The sequence below is a fragment of the Trichechus manatus genome, unplaced genomic scaffold (assembly GCF_000243295.1).
Source record: "Trichechus manatus latirostris isolate Lorelei unplaced genomic scaffold, TriManLat1.0 scaffold00053, whole genome shotgun sequence".
In the NCBI taxonomy this organism is placed as follows: domain Eukaryota; kingdom Metazoa; phylum Chordata; class Mammalia; order Sirenia; family Trichechidae; genus Trichechus; species Trichechus manatus.
Window position 1 is genome coordinate 8,458,602 of NW_004443989.1, and position 20,753 is coordinate 8,479,354.

Below are 20,753 nucleotides of genomic sequence, written 5' to 3' on the forward strand. Positions count from 1 at the left end.
CAGTACCAGCTGCCATCAAGTCAACTCCAATTCATGGCAACTCCATGTGTGTCAGAGTAGAACTGTGCTCCATAGTTTTTCAATGGCTGATCTTTTGGGACTAGATCACCAGGCCTTTCTTCCTAGGCACCTCTCGGTGAACTAGAACTTCCAACCTTTTGGTTAGCAGCCAGGCACCTTAACCATTTGCACCACCCAGGACTCTTCCCTTTCCCTGTGTCTACTTAAATGCTTGAAACAGTGCACATTCTGCTTGGAAAACCATTTCTGCTGGATAAGATTTGCCAAGGGTGGTGCGGGAGGAGCCCGCTCCCTCAGTGTTTACACACAGGACAAAGGTAAACATGCAAGTCAGCCTCAGACTCTGAACTTGTAAATAGTCAAGCTCTGGCCATAAGTTGCCCCACCTTCTAAATGGCTCTAAATGAGAGCTCCCGTAGGGGGAAGAAGGGAGGTGGGGGGGAATCTTGAGATTTTTCTAGAATCTCTGGTTTCTGTAACAGAAGGGAGTTCTTTGCTGAGGTCAACTTCCCAAATCCATGGAAAACTTTATTCATTATCCCAAACCAAACCAGTTGCCCAGTCATCCCTGACTCATGGCAACCCCATGTGTGTCAGAGTCGAACTGTACTCCGTAGGGTTTTTTTTTTTTTAATGGTGAAACTATATGCAGCAAAACATTCACCAATTCAACAGTTTCTACATGTATAATTCATGACTGGATTTTTCATGTTGTACAACCATGCTCACTATCCTTTTCTGAATTATTCCACCACCATTCACAAAACCTCAGTGCCCCTTAAGCAAAAATCTTCCTCTTTCACCCTCCCTCCAACCCCTGGTAACCATTAATAATCTTTGGTTTCTAATATTGCTTATTTCATATACGTGAGATCATGCAGAATTTGTCCTTTTGCGACTGACTTATTGCGCTCAACATGATGTTTTCAAGGTTCATCGATGCTGTGGCATGCATCAGAACTTCATTTCTCTTTATGACTGTGTAGTATTCCGTTATATGGATAGACCACGTTTTGTTTATCCATTTGTCTGTTGATGGACATTTAGGTTATTTCCACCTTTTGGCTATTGTGAAAAGTACTGCAGTGAACATTGGTGTACAGATTCCTGTTTGTGTTCCTGCCTTCACTTCTTCTGGGTGTATACCTAGGATTGGGATTGCTGGGTTATACGGTAGTTCTATGTTCAGCTTTTTGAGGAAACACCAAACTGTTTTCCACAGTGGCTGTACCACTTTACATTCCCATCAGCAATGTATAAGGTTCCAGTTTCTCCACAACCTCGCCAACACCTGTTGTTTTCTGGGTTTTTGTTTGTTTGTTTGTTTTTTTGTTTTTTTGTTTTTTATCATTGCCATTCTAATAGAGGTAGGGGTGAGGTAGTATCTCATTGTGGTTTGTATCTCCCTAATGGCTAATGAGGAGCCTTGGTGTTACAGTGGTTAGAACACCCTGCTGCTAATTGAAAGGTCAGTGGTTTGAACCCACCAGCCACTTTGTGGGAAAAAGATGTGGCAATCTGCTTCCAATAAAGATTTACAGCCTTGGAAACCCTATGGGGCAGTTCTACTCTATCCTGTAGAGTCACTATGAGTCGGAATTGACTTGACAGCAATCAGTAATGGCTAATATAACATCATCTGTAACATCACCTGTATACGAACATGTGTCCCTGATTCCCAGGAATCCAGCGGACTCAAGTTCATGGCTGACACCCATCGTGTTGGTAAATGGGGTCTCTGCATTAACCCATCATGTTGTGGCTCAGCCCTGCCCACGATGCTTGGCAGACAGGGGTGCCCAGGGTTGCCCGGAGAAGCAGTGTGAGTGAGATACCTGCACTCACCACTCCTTACAAGACCCCTGATTTGCAGTGGCCTCTTGTCAGAAGAGTGGGACAGACCTGTCTGCCTAGCGATCTTCTGAGAAATAATGCTGTTTTCTCTTCCAGAGCAGTACAAGCTGCTCAGTGACCACATTGAGCAGATGGCCATTGAGTAGCCCACAGGAGGCTGCCCCACGGCACCCGCCACGGAGGACTGAGGGTGCACACCACTCTTCTAGGCCCAGTGACTGGCTGTCACCCTCGATAACCCTGCATGACATCAGCAGTGCCCAGAGCCGCCCTGCTGCCCTAGAACTAACCGTTAGAAGAACCTGGTGACCGTCCTCACCTCTCTGCCTGTATCTGCTCCCCATCCACTTGCCAAAGTGCCCCTTGGACTGTATGGCTAAAGCTGAGGTGACTTGTGAGATGAGGGGAAGGAGGGGGAAGGCATGCTACCCCACCCCGCCACTGACCCCGCTGGAGAGACTGTGCGGAAGAGAGGCTGGTGGGCTCAGGATGTAGGTGAGGGCGGATGCCAGAGGAGGGCAAGAGCTGCCCAGCATGCAGCAGTCACACAGAGGCAGGCGCTGTCAGTATGGCTGAAGACCTAGGACCTAACCTTGGGGTGTAGGCCACCTAATCCACACAGACCCCTGGGGGAGCTGGGGAGAGGATATTGACCCTTTCAGTGTTGCTCCGTGGCAGGTACTTGCTTTCTCCTCATAGGACAGGAACTGGAGTCACAGGAAGCTCAAGGAGAGAAAATCCTTCTATTTTAGAGAGAGACCGTGAAAGGATGCAGCAGCAGGACCCGGCCCCAACTAAAGGACCGTTTGAGCGAGAGCCCGGCTGGGGACATCACAGGATTCATGCGGCGTCAGCCATGTGAGAAGTGCTTCGTCAGCCGGCGGCTTCTTTTTGAAGCCAAGAAAGTTCCGCAGCTCCCCAGGAGAAGCAGGGTTTTTTGTCCTGTGCAAGAGACACAGGAAAGAGAAGTTCCTTTAGAAGCTGCAAGACAGTGCCCTTTCTAAATCCAGACAGAGCTGCTTTTTATTTCAAAAGGGACAGAGAAGTCCACGCTCAGGGTCCCTCTGACAGAGGCAGGGCAGCAGGGAGAGGCACTGTGGGGAGCGATTGCCCACGGCTCGTCATCGAGTACGTCCTTCATCTGAAGCCTGAGCACTGGACACCTCCACCCGCAGCCCCTGGAAGGCACAGCCGCACGGTGACCGCTCTCCTTCGCACTCTGCTGATAGTCCCTTCACCTATCTCAGTGTCTGGGGCTTGTCCCAGCCACACCAGTCAGAGGGGCTGGCATCCAGGCCGCCAGCACCAGGCCCACCGGCTCCCGAGCCTGCCCCTGCCCCGTGTAAATACTCCCTCTGCCTGCTGCCCTGCACAATTCTGACCTTGGATAGGCCGTGAGGCGCTCTCCTCCCCTACCTCCCCCTTCCTCCCTCCCACCTCCTCTAATCTCAATCAAATTAAATCAATGTTTCATCTGTGAGCAGGACAAATGGATGCTGACATTCCCTTACCCAGCTGGTGCTCAGCAGGGAGGAACAGGAAGTGGTAGCCCTCTGGAGCGCATGTTTTGGGTGTTGGGTGACATGAAGTATGGCTGATCTGAGCACACACATGTAGAGGGCTGCCCGCCCAGAGAACAGGGTTGGAGCTTTGAGGGGGGCTCATTTTTACTGATGGTGCCACATGTGTGCGTGTATATATTTCAGCCTACGTACAATGCCACTAAGCAGTGGTGGCGGTGTGCTTCTTGTAGGTGAGGCAGATCTTAGAGGATGGAGCTCCCATTATTAGGTCCCCCAAATCGTGATGTCTCCACTAAAAAGGTTTTAGAGAAACAATAGTGAATTAAGGGTGTGCAGGCCCCTCCTCTCTGATGCCTCCTTGGGGATAACGCATATAACCATCCCCAGATGCCCCATGCTAACTTCCCTCCTCTCTAAACTTAAGGGCTGGCCGAGTGCTCTGTCACAGCCTGCAGAGCTGATGATAGGCCCTCCACTTTGCTGTCCTGTGGTCAGACTAGTTAGGTATAGTAGTTACTAAAATGCATTAAGACTTTAAGGTGCCCAAAAGACTTATCCTTGTATATATAAGATTTTTGTGTATGAGTTTTGATTTGGTCTGATTTTTGGAGAGAAAAATAGATTCCAAGACCCTCTCCAGGGGTGCTAGAAAGCCCCTGGATCCTGCTCCTCCAGGATGAGTTGGAGCCGGGACTGGCACAGCGTTTCAAAGGAAGTACAGCTTTGACTTCTTTTGGTTTTTCCAAGCATTTTAAGGCAATTTCTGACCTTCAAATGGGATCTTGATAGTCTTTTTTTTTTCATCTAGACTTCTTGAAACAAGTGGAAGAAAAGTTTTGTTTTGCTCCCACCCCCCACCACCTTGTTTTCATAGATCCAGCTCCTGAAGGTTGAAGTGAATCTGACCCCTAGAAGTGTTACCTATTTTGCTAAGCCCCAGGTGGGAAAGCTACCACAGAAAACCTGGCCCCCGCAATGGAGACAGTGAGGCAGGAGGTGACACTGAGTCAGGAGGTGACACTGTCTGCTGTTTCCTCTCTTGGCAGCGGCTCTGGCTGAGCAGCTTGCTCTGGAAGTGCCTCTGGCCACTGTCACCAGGAAGGGCATGACGTCCTTAGAAGAAGGTTGACAGCTTGCCTCTCTCCTCCCTGCCACCTTGTCTCTTCACCCCGGGCCCCACCAGAGCAGAAATGAGGGAGCCCTCTGTGGAATCACTCAGTTTTGCAGTCTAGGTGGCAGAGATTTCGTATCTGTGTGTATACGCAAGTACACAGTGTTGTAGGTTAAAACATAGCATTTCCTGTAAATGCAGGAACTTCAGACCCAGTGCAGGAAACATCAGATGATATCCAAGAAGAAACCTTTCCAGTCCTAGCGAGTAGTGTCCAAAGCCAGGGGCTTAGAAGGCCTGTCCTTAGCAGTGGTGGTTCAGATTTTCTACTGTCTGACCTTCAGGGCTATGGGAATCCCAGTGAGCCAGATCCAGAGAATTCTCTCAAATTAAAAGTTTCCTGCTTTAGAAACAGTGCAATGTTGAGACATGGCTTTGTATGTTTTTAGTCTTTGTTATAGTTTTAGCAATCTTGATAGATGTTTAAGAGGGGCTGTGTTACTCTCCAGATGGCATCTGGTGTGTGTGTGTGTGTGTGTGTGGTTATTTGTACAATAAAATGGAGTAGACTATGATTTTCCTATTGCCAAAAAAAAAAAAAAAAGTGGGCTGAAGAGCTATGAAATTACAAAAGGAGGTGGGGGAGTTGGAAGATAGGTCCAGTTCCTGCATTCTGTCCCCAGATTAAAACCCCAAATGTTCAGGTTGATCCAAGGAGCACACGCTGGATTTAGAACCAGCACCACACCCCAGACAGAGGCACCCACCCACCAGCCCCACTCATTGCCTTGCATTCTGCTTCTGTCCTCTCCTTGAGTTGAAACCAAGTGGTCCCTACAACTCACTTCTCCCAGCCGCTTGGACTGTGGAGGTCATTCACATGAACAGAGGCAGTAAATCCAGGGTTTGCTTTTCCGTGGACAGTGTCATGTGGGTTAATTTATGACACGGGGGGCATCAAGCACTCCAGCTTCCTCTTGGAGAATGTGCCCAGAGTTCACACCACAGAGGAGTTTACAGAAGGTTCTGGTCTAACCCAGTTACCTTAACCAGAAGTTCAGAGCCATGAGCCACAAGCCTGGCCTTCCTGGGTGTTACAGTACCCTAACTAGTTGGCCTGTATGGTTAGGTCCCTTTACTACCATGTTACCTAAGGCTTTGGATAACTGGGCAGTCAGGGAGCCAACTAGTTTGCCAAGAACAGTGGAGATCTTGGGAAGAGAGGACTTAAAAAAGGTAGGGGTCCATTGTCGCAGAAGGCAGAAGGGAGGGACACTCTTTCCAGGAGGGAGGTGGAGGCCGGCCCAAGGACGGGGTGGGGGAGGGGTGGAGGCCAGCCCGAGGATGGGTAGGTGGTCTGAGACTGGGCTTTTCACTTGGCTTTGGGTCTCTACAGACCCCTCAAGCTCCTCTTTCCTGCCCACATAGCCATTTAGTTCTGCTCAGCTCTTTGTCTTACGACTCAGTTGTCTCACCCACTATTCCTGTAAATTGCTTCTTAATTTTTATGACTCTCGGAGACACATTCCACTTGAAAAGCTTTCAGCTGAGCTTACAGCAAAGGGGAAACAATTCCCCTTTGACTAGAAATGCTCCTAATTGACGAATGTTCCATGTTGGAGCTTCAGACAGACACAGGGCTTGCTGTCACTAACCAGAGGGCCATTGCCCCAGGGCATTCTTGTTCCCGTGTGGCTGGGAAGAGGAAGGTGCTGCTTCATCTCCAGTGGATGAGCCATTTCCAGGTTTTTCATCCCAGAGAATACCCTAAACATTAATCCCATTCTCAGCACCATTCAGTCTGATTTGGAAGGGTGGGCACCCTTGCTGTGTCTGGGCAGGTGTCTTGTATTCCTGGGGTTCAGCACCATGTGGAGCAGCTCAGACTCCCCAGGAGTGAGAGGCACCCCAGGGCCCGCTCTGTTGCCTGGGGAACAGGGAGCCACATCGATGGCCGGCCTTGGTTGGTCTCAGGCCAGTGTCCCCAGTCTGGCCAGTCTGTGGGGGTTCCAAAGAGGAGATGAGGAAGAGAGCTCAGGAGGGGGACCCTCCTGACCCAAAGCGGTATCTGGGGGACTCAAGTGTCCATGGGGTTTACATGGGGCCGTACTTCCATTGGAGCTTCTTTAATCAGGTTACCTTTGCTTTGGTAATGGTCACATTACCTTAACCGTTACTCTTCCAGTGGTTACTACTGGAAAGGGGAAACCCCATCACTTCCAGTAGAGTGAGAACCCCCTGGGTTTGCTCATCTCCTCTCACTTCCACACACACCTCCCCCAGGATATCTGTGCAATCTAGTAAGCACCCATATCCGGGCCTCTCCACAGAGTCACCCCTGGAGCCCGGGGACCTGGGGCGCTCTCAGCTGCATGCTAAGGAATTTTGCACTTTAACTAGAAAGAGGATTCTTGTTGTTTACCTGCTTGGCATTGAGCTAGAATGTGGGAGAGGGCTGTACCTGGTCCCTTCTAGTTCCTAAGCAAATGGGCTCACAGAAAAGAGAGAGAGGAAACATGCATTGGGCCCCATCCCTACGCAGGACTATGGGAAGGAAGGCATCCATAGCAGATGAAGAGCTTTGAATCAGGGATGGATTCTGATTTCATAGAATCCTGCATTCTTTCCTTTGCAAGTGACAGCATCGCTCTCAGTTCAGCTATTGGGAAGGAAGTGAGGGAAGGGGGCAGCCCAGTAAGGTCAGGAGACCAGCCTAAGGACTGTCCCTTGGAATCTTCCAGGTAGACACCTTGGGAAAGGTGAGTCAAACATTTGAACTCTGGGAAATGCTAGGAATTCAAAGAATATGCATATACCCCCTTAAAACCCAAACAAAACCCACTGCTGTCAAGTCAATTCCAACTCAGCAACCCTCCAGGGTAGAGTAGAACTACCCTATAGTTTCCAAGGCTGTAAACCTTTATGAAAGCAGACTGCCACATCTTTCTCCTGAGGAGCGGCTGGTAGGTTCAAACCTTTTGGTTAGCAGCCAAGTGCTTTAACCACTGTGCCACCAGGGCTCCCTGTATACCCCCTTAGAATATGTAAATATGTCAGAAAGTAGTTCATCTGCTACCTGTGTTACAAACTGTGGTTTCTCTTGAGGTTTTCAGTGCTGTTTGACATCTGTACCTTCTGTTTGCTCTTTCACCTGAGTTTCACTTAGATCCAAACTTGCATTATCACATCCCAATATTGCCTTCTTTGTAGTTTAGAAGTGTAGTTCAATGACAGCAGCATTTTATGTGCTACAGTCATGCAACTTTGTGTCCACTAGGTGATGCTCTACAGACTATATTTTAAGGCTGAGAAAGTTTTGAGGTTGAAGATCTCAAAACAGTGCTAAAATCAAAGCTGTTTCCTGTGAAGAAAAAAAAAATGTATATATATTGCACCTTGGGTTGTCAGAAGGTGGAAACTGAAATAAATTATCCTTAAAAAAAAAGTCATGTTTGTTTCATTTTTGTTTTAACATATCTGTGAGGACTTTTCACAGAATTTGCCAACTTCTCAGTTACGTTAGTGACTTTTGAGAAGGAGACATTTTTTTTCTGGGATCAGAGAGATGTTTACCCGACTTGGGCTGGGTCTTGTGCAGATGTGAGTCTCTGTCCCCTAGTGAGCGCAAGAGGCTGCGGGACAGTGTTTTGGCCCAAGGTTTTCAGTGAGGAGGGAGGAGGCTTGCTGAGGCCTGGGTGACCCTGAGCGTGGATACCCCCAATTTAAGACACTGTGGCCCCTCCAAAGAAGCAGGCCCACCAGGCAGAAGGTCTGTGACCCGCCTAGGAAGCTCGGTGGAAAGAGAAGTTTCTATTCTGTTCTGCGTCACACTGGAGGATTTGGAACTTTCCCTGGTCCCTTGCATCACAATGGGAATGCAGGAATCCTCCAGCTTTGAGCTGCTGGGACCCCAGGCTGGTGTGATCTGTTCAGGGGTTGCTGTGACAAGTGGAGCATGTCTGCACTTTTAGGCTCATTATGATCTACAACCTTCCGACTTCCCTGGGTGTGTGTGGCCTTCACCCACAGAGAAGTCTGTACATGGTGCTGGGCACAGAATCCAATTCCAGGACCCAGGAATGTCAGCTACAGCTCAGCTATGCCGAGTCACTAGTGCAGGGAGAAGTGGGGAGACAGTGCTGCATTGGGAATTTTCCCTCCAAATGTGTCCCCAAGGGCCCAGGAAGGCAGCTAGCCAAGTCTGAGCACCCCTTCCCCTTGTTCCACCTTCTGTTGTCCCCATCCCCCAGCTCTGTGGACTTCTGTGATGTGCCCTTGGTCCCCAGATGGCCCTGCACATCAGTTCCCTGCTCCCAACAGTAAAACCAAAAAAAAAAAAAAAACAAACTGGTTGCTGTTGAGTCAACTCTAACTCATGGTGACCCCATGTGTTGCAGAGTAGAACTGTGCTCCATAGGGTTTTAAGGCTATGACCTTTCGGAAGCAGATCCCCAGGCCCGTCTTCTAAGGCCCCTCTGGGTGGGTTCTAACCACCAACCTTTTAGTTAGTAGTTGAGTGCTTAACTGTTTGTGCCACCGAGGGACTCCCAACATTAATGCAGGTTAAACACACCAGGCCCCTGGGTCATAAGTTATGGAACAGGACAGAGGACAATTTGGCTGAGACTCTGCATTTATTGAGCACCTACTGTGTGCCAGGCATAGTGCTAGGCAGGTGGAATCCCTGGAGTAGCCTGCGAGGTGAGAGACACTGTCCTTAAGGACACATGACTTGCCCAGGGTTACACAGCAGAGTCCCCTCGAGGGTCAAGGGCATCTGACTTCAAGCCATCCCAGGTTTTCTGAATGTCACGGGGCAGCATTCTCTTCTTACTTATGGAGTCCTTGCCCCTGCCCCTGCCCCCTGAGATCCTCCACCACATCCTCCTCCACAGACCCATCCTCACTCGCCTCCTCTTCTTTCCTCTGACTCTGGATGGTGCTCTGAGCACTCTAAAGAAGAAGAATAACAACGACATCAATAATAACAATGGCAGGGACTAAAATCGAGTGTTTGCTGTGCAACAGGCACAGTTCTAAGTGCTTCGTGCCTCACAGGGATTTGCTCACCTAATACCACAACCCTACGCGGAGGTAACGATTATTAGCCACCACTTTGCAGGTGAGGAATCTAAGGCACAGAGAGGTTAAGAAACATTCCCCGTTTTGATCAAAGATTCTACAGGAGAGTCTTTGATCAAAAGGGGGTAAGTGCAGAATAGAATTTCAAATTTTCCTGGAGGCCAAATTTTCTGGAGCCGCGGAGGCTAGATGAACCCCTGAAACTATCGCCCTGAGATAATCTTTAAACCTTAAACCAAAAATATCCCCTGAAGTCAAAACCAAACAATAGTTTAGCTTAACTAGTAAAGAATGTCTGCCTTGAGCACTGGACTCTTTTAAGATCTATCTATATGCGATCAAATTGACAACAGTAACTCGAAAGATTAGATAGGAACCTTAGAGGGCAGTGAGTTTATGTTAATGGTGGAAAAACTACTCGAAGGAGGATGAGAATGGTTGCACAACTTGAAGAATGTAATCAATGTCACTGAACTGTACTTGTAGAAATTGTTGGATGAGTGTATGTTCTGCTGTGTATAGTTTCAGCAACAACAACAAAACAAAATATTTTTTAAAAGAAGGAAAGCATTCCCAAGGTCACACAGCTCAGGAGCGGTAGGCTTGGGCACAGGCCATGGGGCTCAGGGGTCGTACTTCTCTGCTGTCTTTAGAGGGAATTATTCTGAAAGGTATGAGACCCCCTGCCTCCCAGCCACACACACTGGGGGGCTGCTCCCTACCTCGCCCACCCTAGCTGGACATGCACTCACTGGGTCTCACTTGGTTGAATGTTCATAGTTTTCCCTGCAGAAATATAAATGTGCTTCATTACAGATGTCTTCCCCAGACCTTGCTGGGGTTGCAACATAACATGTAGCACATGCACCTCATTACTTTCCTAAAATCTAAAAAATTCTGAGGCCCGTCAGCCCCCTGGGTGGGACGCAGGACTGGACCCATCTAGAGCCCATTTCTCAAATGGCAAACACTTCAGAGTCCACTAGGGGGCACCCAGGACACGCGGCAGCCATAGCCAGGGAATGCGTGTAGGCAGGTGCAGCCTGGATGAAGTGGTTTTATTGGTCTCAGTTCAAGGCAAAGTCCAGGCCAGACTCCAGAATAGCCCTCCCACTCACAGCAATGCCTCTTTCTCAGCCGCCTCTGCTCTGCTCTCTGGGATGACTGCGATCTGGCCTTTCCTTGTCACTTCACTTTGTCATAGGTTTGGCACCTTCCACCCTCCGCCCCCATCCAGTGCTCACCTGGCTTGTGAGACCCCACAGGACAGAAGAAGAGGTGTTGGTGTTGGTGAGTGGCCGAGCATTGTAATGCCCATAAACTCCATGCATCTTGGCTCTGAAATCCTGCCAGTTGGGAAACACAGAAAGGGAGTGGGGGTGGGCAGGGAGGACAGTGGGGCCAGAAGGCCCAGAGATACCTAACACAGATGGAACCCCCACCTGTGCCAGGTACTGTCCAGAAGCTTCCTGTTTGTTGTTTCACATAATCCTTACAACAGCCCTGAAAGTGGGCATTGTCATCCACTTTTATAGATGGGAAACTGAGGCACATCAAGGATAAGTAACTCATCTCCAGTCACACAGGAAGATAGCTGGATTAGAAACAACCCCGCCCCTAAAAGAATATCGTAGAGATGAATAAATGCAGGAGCCCGTTGACCTCCACTGGAAACACTTTTTGTTGTTGTTGTCCATTTGTTTGTCTTTAAATATCCAAATGATGATGAACATGTTGATAGACAGCATTGGGGAAAATTCTCCAACTCTCAGTTTGGCACCCAAGGGCAGACATTTAAAACAGTTCATTAGAATGAGTTTTCAAAATTAGAAAAATTACAAAATGTTACCAAGAAAAATTTCTTGCATTAAGACAGAACCAAAATCAGATTCAACCCCACACACTAAATAGAAAACGGACACTTGTGACCTACCTCTAGATCTTGCTCCAGGTCATAGTTCTCCAGGGTCTGGAAGGCGCTGGAATACACCTCCACTGCTTTGGCATGGAAGACCATCTCAATGGTTACAAAGTCCAAAAAAATTTTCTGCGGAGAGAGAAACGCAAACCACGTAAGTAATACTGTTCAAAGGAGAGTCATGGAATAACATCCAGAATGTATAAAACAGACCGGCAGGTGGGGTTGGCTATCCTTATGGACATGGGTCCTGGAGGGGAAGTTCAATGTGTTACTTTTAATTTGATTGATTTTTGTTTGAGCAGATAACGCATTCACGTGGTTCAGAAGTCAACACTATGAGGGGGTCCACATTGAGGCATCTTGCTCCCGTCTCTGTCCCCTTCTTTCCCATCTCTCCCACTTCCTTTAGGTAATAACTTCCAGAGGTTTCTTGTAGATACCTGCACTGTTTCTTGATATGAACACGCATTCTTATTTTCTCCCTTTTTCACGCTGTCTGAGCCTTGCTTCTATTTGTCAGTCGACAATAAATCCTGGCAATCTTTCCACAGGAAGCTTCATTACTCATTTTTGTTTTACATCTGCATAGTGTTTCTTTGTGTGGATGTGTGTGTCATTTATTTAACTAATCTCCGGCAGATGGACACATGGATTTTTGTTGTTGTTGTTGTTCAGTCTTTTGCTGTAACAAGAAAGCAGTCATGAAGAACCCTCTACAAATGTCATTTCTTTCCTGGACTGGGGTGGCTGGCAGATAAATTCCAGGAGTGGAATTGCTGGATTGCAGGTTAAATGCATTTGTAACTCTGATAAATGCTGACCATTTGCCTTCCACAGGGACTGTACCAGAAATGTGTGAGGGCTCGTTCTCTGCGAGGAGTTTCTCATGGGGTCGTCGTCTCAGCTCTGTCTACTGGGCCCATCCCTGCAGCCTTTGTGTCACCCACTCTAAGGACACAGGCTTGCAGGTGGATGGCTATGGAACCTCCATCTGTCACTCGTGGGCTGTGGCGGTCTTCCTGGAGACAGGGAGGGCAGTTGCTGGTACATGCATGTCACTCTGCTCTGCCCAGGGTCTCCTCAACCTGACTGGACCCAACTGTCAAGTATGATGAGTGATACCGGGCATGGGATAAAGGCAATCCATGTCAGCTCCTCTTGTCAGGAGGCACTGCTCGGCTCAGCAGGCACCCATAGAGCTCTTACTGCGTGTCTGGCCCCAACACATCCTCCTACCATGTGTGGGGCACCAGCCATGGAAAGGATTTTGAACTTTATCCTTAGAACAAGGGAAGCCATAGGAGGTTGTCAAGCACAGGAATGACAAATCTGATCTGCCTTTTATGAGGCCCCTGGAAAGCAATCTGGAGTCCCTGGGTGGTGAAAATGGTTAACGCACTTGGCTGCTAAATGAAAGGTTGGAGGTGCAAGTCCACCCAGAGGTGCCTCAGAAGAAAGGCCTGGCAAACTACTTCCAAAAAATCATTCAGAGTCAACTTGACAGTAGCTGGTTTTTCTTGGCAGCCATTTGGAAACTGGACTGGAAGGGCTCAAGACTAGATGCAGGGCCTCTGTGATCAGCTGGTCTTCAAGACCCCAGCTTTCTGAAGTCCTCGCAAGAGCTGGGGACTCTGGGCCCAGGATTCTGGGCTGCACTGGGACCTGGAGTCTGAGTGGATGTGGGGCGACCCAGGCCTGTCCTGCCGCACCTCCCCATGGTCTCTTCAGAGAAGAGTGTCTAGAGCTTCAGAAAGGAAAGGATGAAGGCCAACAGAGCTTGTGGGTTTTGAGTCTTTTCCCAGTGGAGGGCTTCCGGGCAGGACAGCTGTGCCTGGAACAGCTGCCTAAGCAGCTGGCCTCCTATGCCCCGCAGCCAGGATTAACTGTACTGGGAGCCTGGGCTCCTGAGAGCTGTGTGGGTACAACTCACACACATACACATTTGCACACTCACACTCACACACTCCTGCACACACATGCACACACACACACACAAATACACCTATGTTTTCACATACACATGCACATATGTACTCACGTATACACAGGTACCTAGACACAAGCACACCTGCACACACATGAACACACACACGATCACACACACGTACACACTTACATAATGCTCACACACACCAGCACACACATTACACACAAGCACACACCTGCACACACACATAGGCTTTCACACACACATACTCACACATACACACATGGACACACACACAGGCTCACACATTCACACACCCACTCACAAGCGCACACCCACAAAGGCTCACATAGACATACACACTGGTCATACACATGCACGTGCAGGAATACATGCACAGACACCAGGCAGCCCGCAGTGCCCACGACACTGATCCCTACCTGAAGGTCCTTCAGCTTCTGCTTCTGGAAGCCATCGATCGTCTCCTCCAGCTGCTGCGTGGTGCGGCTGGCATCCACCGAGGCCCTCTGTACACTTGTCTCTGCCTGGCTCAAGGGAAGCGAGAGGTGGAAAGTGTCAGGGGGGTGGTTCAATCCTTCAGGCAGCATTCTGGACCATTCGCAGTCCCCTCACCTGCGCTCTCTGATTCAGTCAGAGGGGTGACTGAATAGGGTCGTGCCTAAGGGGACAGGTGCTGGAGTGGAACAGACAGCGTACTAGCTGTGTGACCTCAGACAAGTCACCTACCCTCTCTGAGCCTCAGTTTCCTTGCTTGCAAACCAAGAACAGAAACAAGACCTGCATTACAGGGTGGTTGTGAGGATCAAAGAATGGGTACTCACTGAGCTATTATTATAACAGGTCCTCCACATTCATTGATAATTCTTGCACATGCAACATTTTTATTTATTAACTCAGTCATTCATTCCTTTGATTGACGTCTATAGGATGCCTACTCTGTGCCAGGCCCAGTGCTATGAAGAACCTGTATTTTGAAGTCAGACTCCCGCGGATCTGAATTCTTGGTTTGCCAATTAGCTGTGTGACCTTGGGCAAGTCACCTTTCTCAGCCTCAGTTTCCATCACTAAAATGGGGCCTTAATTATGATCTCATGTTTGTGAAATGTCTGGTCTAGGTTGTTGCAGGGAGCTGGGGGCTGGTATCCAGGAAAAAACAAAAACCAGACCAATTGCCATTGAGTTGGCTTTGATTCATGATGACCTCATATGTGTCAGGGTAGAACTGCTCCCTAGTGTTTTCAATAGCTGATTTTTTGGAATTAGATTGCCAGGCCTTTCTTCTGAGGTGCCTCTGGGTAGACTTGAGCCTCCATCCTTTTGGCTAGCAGCCAAGCACCTAAGCATTTGTGCTACCTAGGGACTGAGCATTAAATAGGTAATAATAAACAAGATAAAAGCAATAAATAAAACAATAAAGTAAAATAACAAAAAATAAAAAAAACAAAAGCAATAAAAGCCCTTGTCTTACAGATGAGGAAACTGAGGCCCATGGAGGGGAATGACTTACCTTGGTTCCCCCAGCTGGGTAGTGCCAGGACAGACCCAGGCCTCCTGACTGCCAGGCAAGTGCTTTCTCTGCACCTTCAAATCTTCCAACCTGAGCTCAGGGCCCTGCACACACCTGCTTCTGCCCAGGTGAAAACTCACCTGGCTGTTTTGTGAGGTTGCTCATTACCTGAGTGTGGTTCTGCCTTACCCAGACAGATGGTCACTCACCTGGGACTGAAGTAGCCACTGTTAAGGAGGACCCAAGATAAGCCAAGCAGCCCCATAGGGTGCCCACCCCCTCGCAGCACCTGCCCAGCGGGCCTGGACAGAGAAGACCCCAAGGACCCTGGTGACAAGTGGGAAGGATACGATCATCTGCCGATCCGAGGGTGACTTCTGCCTCAGTTTCTCTAGCTTTTCCAGTTGCTTGATCTCATTATTTCGGACATGTCTGAACTTTTTGATCTCAGCCTAAAGGAAGAAGAGGGTTATTTCCCAGGATCTAGGGAAGCGAGACCCAGTGCCACCCACCTTGTGGTGCCCCGCACTCACCCGGGTCTGCTTTATCTGCGCCCCATAGAATTTCAGGGGGCTAATGACCTTGATCTCCAGCCTCTCAACCTGGAGGAGCAGGGATAGGCGGGGAATCAGAGCAGACAGAGCCAGGGTGATGCTTGGCCTCTGCGGGGCCAGGTTCAGTGCCCAGACTCCAGCCAGCGTTTATAAAGCACCATCTGCATACCCAGAGCTGTATGTCTATCCCGTGGATGGCAGGGGGAGCACAAGATGCCCTTCCACCCCCTTTAAGGTACAAGCACCAGGCCTGGGCTCGGTGCCTGTGTCTTCCACCCAACATCTTGAGCAGCACATTGAATGTACTTAATCTCACTCAGCCTCAATTCCTCACCTGCAAAATGGGCATGATTGTACTCACTAAGGTTACGTGATGACTCACTGGGACTGTACAGCCCTTAAGGAGCCCTGGTGGTGCAGTGGTTAAGCATTAGGCTACTAACCACAAGGTCGGCAGTTTGAACCCACCAGCTGCTCCACAGAAGAAAGGTATGGCGGTCTGTTTCCATAAAGATTACAGCCTTGGAAACCCTATGGAGCAGTTCTACTCTGTCATATAGGGTCACTATGAGTTGGAATCGACTCCCCAGCAACAAGTTTGGGTTTTGTTTTTTTTTTTGGTACAACCCTTAGGAAGACAGTACCCGGAACAAAACTCAACTTGGCAAGGGTGGTTACCAGGGAGGGCTAGAAGAGGAAATGAGCACAGCTGTGTCCCTACTACACACATTGCTCTCCTAAACTCTGGGCAAGTTGGCATGACAACCCCACTGTGCAGATGAGAAAAACTGAAGCTTGCTTTACGGCAGGACTTCTGTTGAGAATCACAGCAGGACAGAGACAGGACTTACATCCAGACCATTCTCATCCTCAGCAAACAGCCTTATGATCTAGCTAGGGAAGCAAGATGGAAGGATGGTGAAGCACAGAATAGCATGGGGTTTGTGCTGACTACGCCTAGATGCAGGCTCCAAGCTGCCACTACCTACTTGTCCTAGAGACTAGAGAAGTTTTATTTTTTCCTTCGGATAAAGGCAGTCAGCAAATACAGAAGATCATCCAATCACCAGGTGAATGGAGCCCCTGAGTGGTATAAATGGTCAACGCGATTGGCTGCTAACCAAAAGGATGGTGGTTCCAGTCCACCCAGAGACACCTCAGAAGAAAGGCCTGGCATCTACTTCCAAAAAATCAGCCATTGAAAACCCTATGGAGCACAGTTCTACTCTGACACACATGGGGGTGCCATGAGTCGGAGGTGGAGTCAACAGCAACTAATGGTGCTGGTGGATGTGTAGCAAACGATGCTGGCAAGTCCTCTTACTTGAGGAGAAGTTAACGTCTGTCTTAAGAACTTGTGTGTTGTGGGTTGTGTCTGCCAGCTAGATTCTGTCTGTCTTTGCAATCTCTTTAGTGGACTGCCTATGGTGCACATGACCGCCTGGTTTAATGCTTATACAATAATAGAACTATTTCATTCTTTTCTACAGTTTCTGCAAAGGATTTTTCTCGGTTGGCAGGGGATTTATTTTTAATTATTTCCCCAACACTGTGCAGCCTCCCTGCCTCTCAGAATTTTATGTCCCTTCTCTGGGTCCTCGTGGACCCTAGAGACGCCTTCAACCTAGGATTCAGAGACCTCCCCCCCAGGGTCTCCTGGCCTGGCCCACCCTCATCCAACTCACAGAAGCCCCCTCGACTCTCAGAAATGACTCCTGCATGAGGAGATGATGGAAGTAAGTGTCCAGCTCGCTCACCTCGGCCTGCCGGTAATCCTGCACTTTGGCCAGGTCCTCGGCAAAATTCCTCAGGGTGGCCCGCAGCTCGGGGTTCTCGGTGTTGGCGAAGTCGATGAGCTGTTTGACCAGCTGGTCGGCCTTGTCCCGCAGCCGGGCCATCTTGTGGGTGTAGGCAGCCAGCAGCGAGCAGAACTGGCCAAAGTACTTCTCAGCATTGGTCACCATGTTCTCCATCATCCTTACCTGGCTGTCCCTGCAGAGGCAGAGGCCTGAGTGGGCCTCTGGCCAGGGACCCCGGGCAGCCCAGGGGCAGCTGACCATCACAAGCACACAGGAGCCACTGCTAACTGAGCTCTTCCTATGTGGGAAGCATCGTGCCAGGCACCCGCCCACCCCCTATCTGTCCCTGGGACAACACTCAAAGTGGCATCATCAGCCCAGTAACACAGGTGAGGAAGAGTCTCAGAGAGCGGGGCCAACTACCCAATCACACAACTCGTAAGTGGCCGGGCAGGAATGTAAACGTGATTTTGACTCCAAGCTTGGGCATTTCTTCCCTGGGGCCCCTTTGTTGTTGTTAGGTACCATCGAGTCAGCCTCGACTCACGGTGACCCCATGCACAACACTGCCTGGTCCTGCACCACCCCCATGATTGGTTGTGGATCAGTCCACTGTTGGCTGATTTTTGGAAGTCAATCTCCAGGCCTTTTTTCCTCATCTGTCTTAGTCTGGAAGCTCTGCTGAAACCTGTTTAGCATCACGGCAACACATAAGCCTCCACTGACAGATGGGTGGTGGCTGCACAGGAGGTACATTGGCGGGAAATCGAACCTGGGTCTCCTGCATGGAGGGAAGGGAATTCTACCACTAAGCCCCCACTGCCCCCTGGGACCCCTTTAAAAGGGCTTTTATCTTCCTAGCAGAGGTATTCTTTAAGACACAGCCAGTAGCAGCCAAGGCCATCTTCCCGCTGATGTTTCTCCTGACTCTGCCTTTCCCCCAAGCTGTCGGGGGTCTCCCTTCTTTGAAGCCTAAAGCCTTTAATTGTGCTTCCTGCGTATCATCTATCACTTCATGTGGTGCTTGGTTCCTCGTGCCCTCAGCTTCTGGGGGTGAGATCTTGCTGATTCGTCTGTAAATGCTCCTAGCATGAGGCCTGGCCAGAGCAGGTGTTTAAGAGGGACTGGATGAGCGCATGATCTGTGGCTTTCCTTCTCCTGAAACAGCAAAGGTGGTCCAGCCTCAGGTGCCCAGCCTCCCGCTCCACTCGCTCTACCCTTGTCCCCAGGTGCTCACTGCCCTGTCTGCCTCCATTGGACCAAAGCCCCCCACCAACCCCTGCCACCCTCTAATCACACCCCTAAGCTGGAAACTCTCTGGAGAGCAGCCCTTTGTCCTCCTAACAAATCCTAACTCGTGTGCCATTGCACGATTTGCAAAACACTCTGGAGGAGTTACCTGCTAGTAAAATACTAGTGGCGTCCCTGGCTTGCACAAACACTTAAACACTCGGCTGCTAACTGAGAAGTTAGTTAGTTCTGAACATACCCAGAGGCACCTCAGAAGAAAAAGGCCTGGTGAACTACTTCCAAAAAATCAGCCATTGAAAACCTTGTGGAGCACAGTTCTATTCTGACACACAGGGGTCACCGTGAGTTGGAGTCAACTCCATGGCAATGGGTTTGGTTTATTTTGTTTTGGTTTATGGTATTAGTACTATCACCATTTTAAAATGAATAAGCTGAGGCCCAGAGACATGAAGCTTCTTGCTAAACGTCACACAGCTGGCATGACCTCTGTTTTAACAGGTCGGGGCGGGGGAGGGGGGCCTCGGTTAAAATGAAAATTCCCAGGCCTCATTCCAGATGCTGTGAACTAGAATTGCTTGAGTGAGGCCCAGGAAACTGCATTTTTAGGAAGCATGGCAGGTGATTGACAGGCACCCTGAGTTTGTGAACTCTGACGAAGCAGGCGTTGGAGTGAACAGGCAGGGGATGGGCGCGTGGTGAGAGTGCAGGGATAGATCAGCGTGGTACAGAGATGGGGGGAGGGCAGAGACTGTGGCGCTTCGGCAGGAGAGGTGCTTCGCGCTGGAGGTCTGGGGCATTAAGAGATTTCCCAGGTGGAGGCGAGCGAGGGCAAGACAGAAGAGACCCAGTGAATTTGGCCACCACTGGAGTGGTGGGCACTAATGCTGGAGAAACAGGCAGAGGCCAGGTTCCAGAAGCTTTCGTGGTCTTGAACCCTGTGCTTCCCTTGACCCTGAGATGGGCGTGGTGTGTGAGAGAGAGCACCCCGTGCCCCCAGAAGCAGTCCCAGGCTGCATCAGGCCCCGAAAACCCCACCTCATTCCCTCCCAGCAGGAGCCATTGCAGGGCTACTCACCTGATGAGGAAGGCGTTCATTGAGACTAGAGGCACCAGCTGTCCTGGTCTTGGGTAGGCAGGCTAGGTCCCCAGGGGTCCTGCAGGCCCAGGAGAGGCCAGGCAGGGCTGGGAGCAGCTGTGTGGCCCAGGCTCAGGGGACTCCGACACCTGGTTGCCGGGCGACGACGTTGCCACCCACAGCAGGCCCTGGGAGGAGCCGGCTGGTTGCCTGGCAACGCCTCCCCACACTGGCCTCGCTGGAGATGCCTGGGGAGGGCCTCGCCCAGCTTGCTTTGGCCCAGGAGCTTCAGGCCATTCAGAGAAGGGGCCCCAAGAAGTCCCCAGTCTCTCTTTGAGATGGAGCTTCTTGTGAACCTGTGGTTGGGGTCCCCAGGAAGTGGCAGGGAGAAGCTGGAGGGCAGCTAGCGGGGCTCAGCCCTGGGATCAGCTGTGTTTGTGGCCCCTGCACACCCAGGCTTCTGCCTGGATCGGGCAGGCAGGGGACAGGAGACCTGACTGGGCAGCAGGGCAGGGGAGTGACAAAGCACAGAGTAAAATTTTGGGGGGGCCCGAGGCCTAGTAGCTCAGAGACTCCAGCCCCCAGAAATGCTCTGTGGTTCAATGCGGGGGAGGAGGGCGCAGCTCGAAGGAACGTCTTTAAAATTTTTATCATAATTTTATTGCTTTCCTCCCTTATTATTAAAACAGTACCTGCTCATTGTCGGAAAGAAAGAAAACACAGAAAGAAGAAAACATAAAAGCATGTAAAAGTGCATTTCAAAATTTATAAATTTTACCTAAAAAAGAACTATAAAAGTAACAAAAACAGCAATAAAATTAAGCGATAGGGATGGGAAGTGGGTGGAGGTACAGACGAAACAAACATGGCCAAACGTTGGTAACTACTGCCGCTGAGTGAAGAGGTTTGGGCTTCATTATACTCTCTGTTTACTTAGTGTTTGAACATCTTCAGAATGAAGTAGGTTGTTTCTTTGTGCAGGTATAAAAGCAGGGGCTTTAGAGTCAGCTAACCTGTTGCCGTTGAGTCAATTCCAACTCATAGTGACTCTACAGGACAGAGTTGAACTGCCCCATAGGGTTTCCTAGGCTGTAATCTTTCCGGAAG

The 20,753-nt window shown here is 49.7% G+C and overlaps 2 protein-coding genes across 4 annotated transcripts in view; one reads left to right on the top strand and one right to left on the bottom strand.

Annotated features, from left to right (window-relative positions):
• KIAA0513 (KIAA0513 ortholog) overlaps window positions 1-5,117 on the top strand; it is a 78,381-nt gene extending 73,264 nt beyond the window's left edge. For all 3 annotated transcript variants that reach the window (XM_023732551.1, XM_023732548.1, XM_023732549.1), the window contains one exon: window positions 1,972-5,117. In XM_023732551.1, the coding sequence (XP_023588319.1) occupies window positions 1,972-2,021 (50 nt within the window). In that variant the 3' untranslated portion in view covers window positions 2,022-5,117. The remainder of the gene's footprint in view (window positions 1-1,971) is intronic.
• On the bottom strand, window positions 2,670-19,666 carry CIBAR2 (CBY1 interacting BAR domain containing 2). The gene is made up of 10 exons (XM_004377795.1): window positions 19,647-19,666; window positions 17,279-17,513; window positions 15,501-15,569; window positions 15,318-15,419; window positions 15,177-15,182; window positions 13,880-13,984; window positions 11,525-11,638; window positions 10,836-10,937; window positions 9,344-9,462; window positions 2,670-2,817 (listed from the first exon to the last, which is right to left on the bottom strand). Exons 1-10 carry the CDS (start codon window positions 19,664-19,666, stop codon window positions 2,670-2,672), a joined length of 1,020 nt encoding a protein of 339 aa, XP_004377852.1.
• Between the last annotated feature and the right edge of the window lie 1,087 nt (window positions 19,667-20,753).

What these genes read in the sequence shown, in the direction of transcription:
- CIBAR2 (XM_004377795.1), bottom strand. Translation starts at nt 19,666, where the DNA reads ATGAACGCCTTCCTCATCAG. An exon ending in AGGATTACCGGCAGGCCGAG is followed by an intron (nt 15,570 to 17,278) that starts GTGAGCGAGCTG and finishes CTGCTCCTCCAG; the next exon opens with GTTGAGAGGCTGGAGATCAA. An exon ending in CGCAGATAAAGCAGACCCGG is followed by an intron (nt 15,420 to 15,500) that starts GTGAGTGCGGGG and finishes TTCTTCCTTTAG; the next exon opens with GCTGAGATCAAAAAGTTCAG.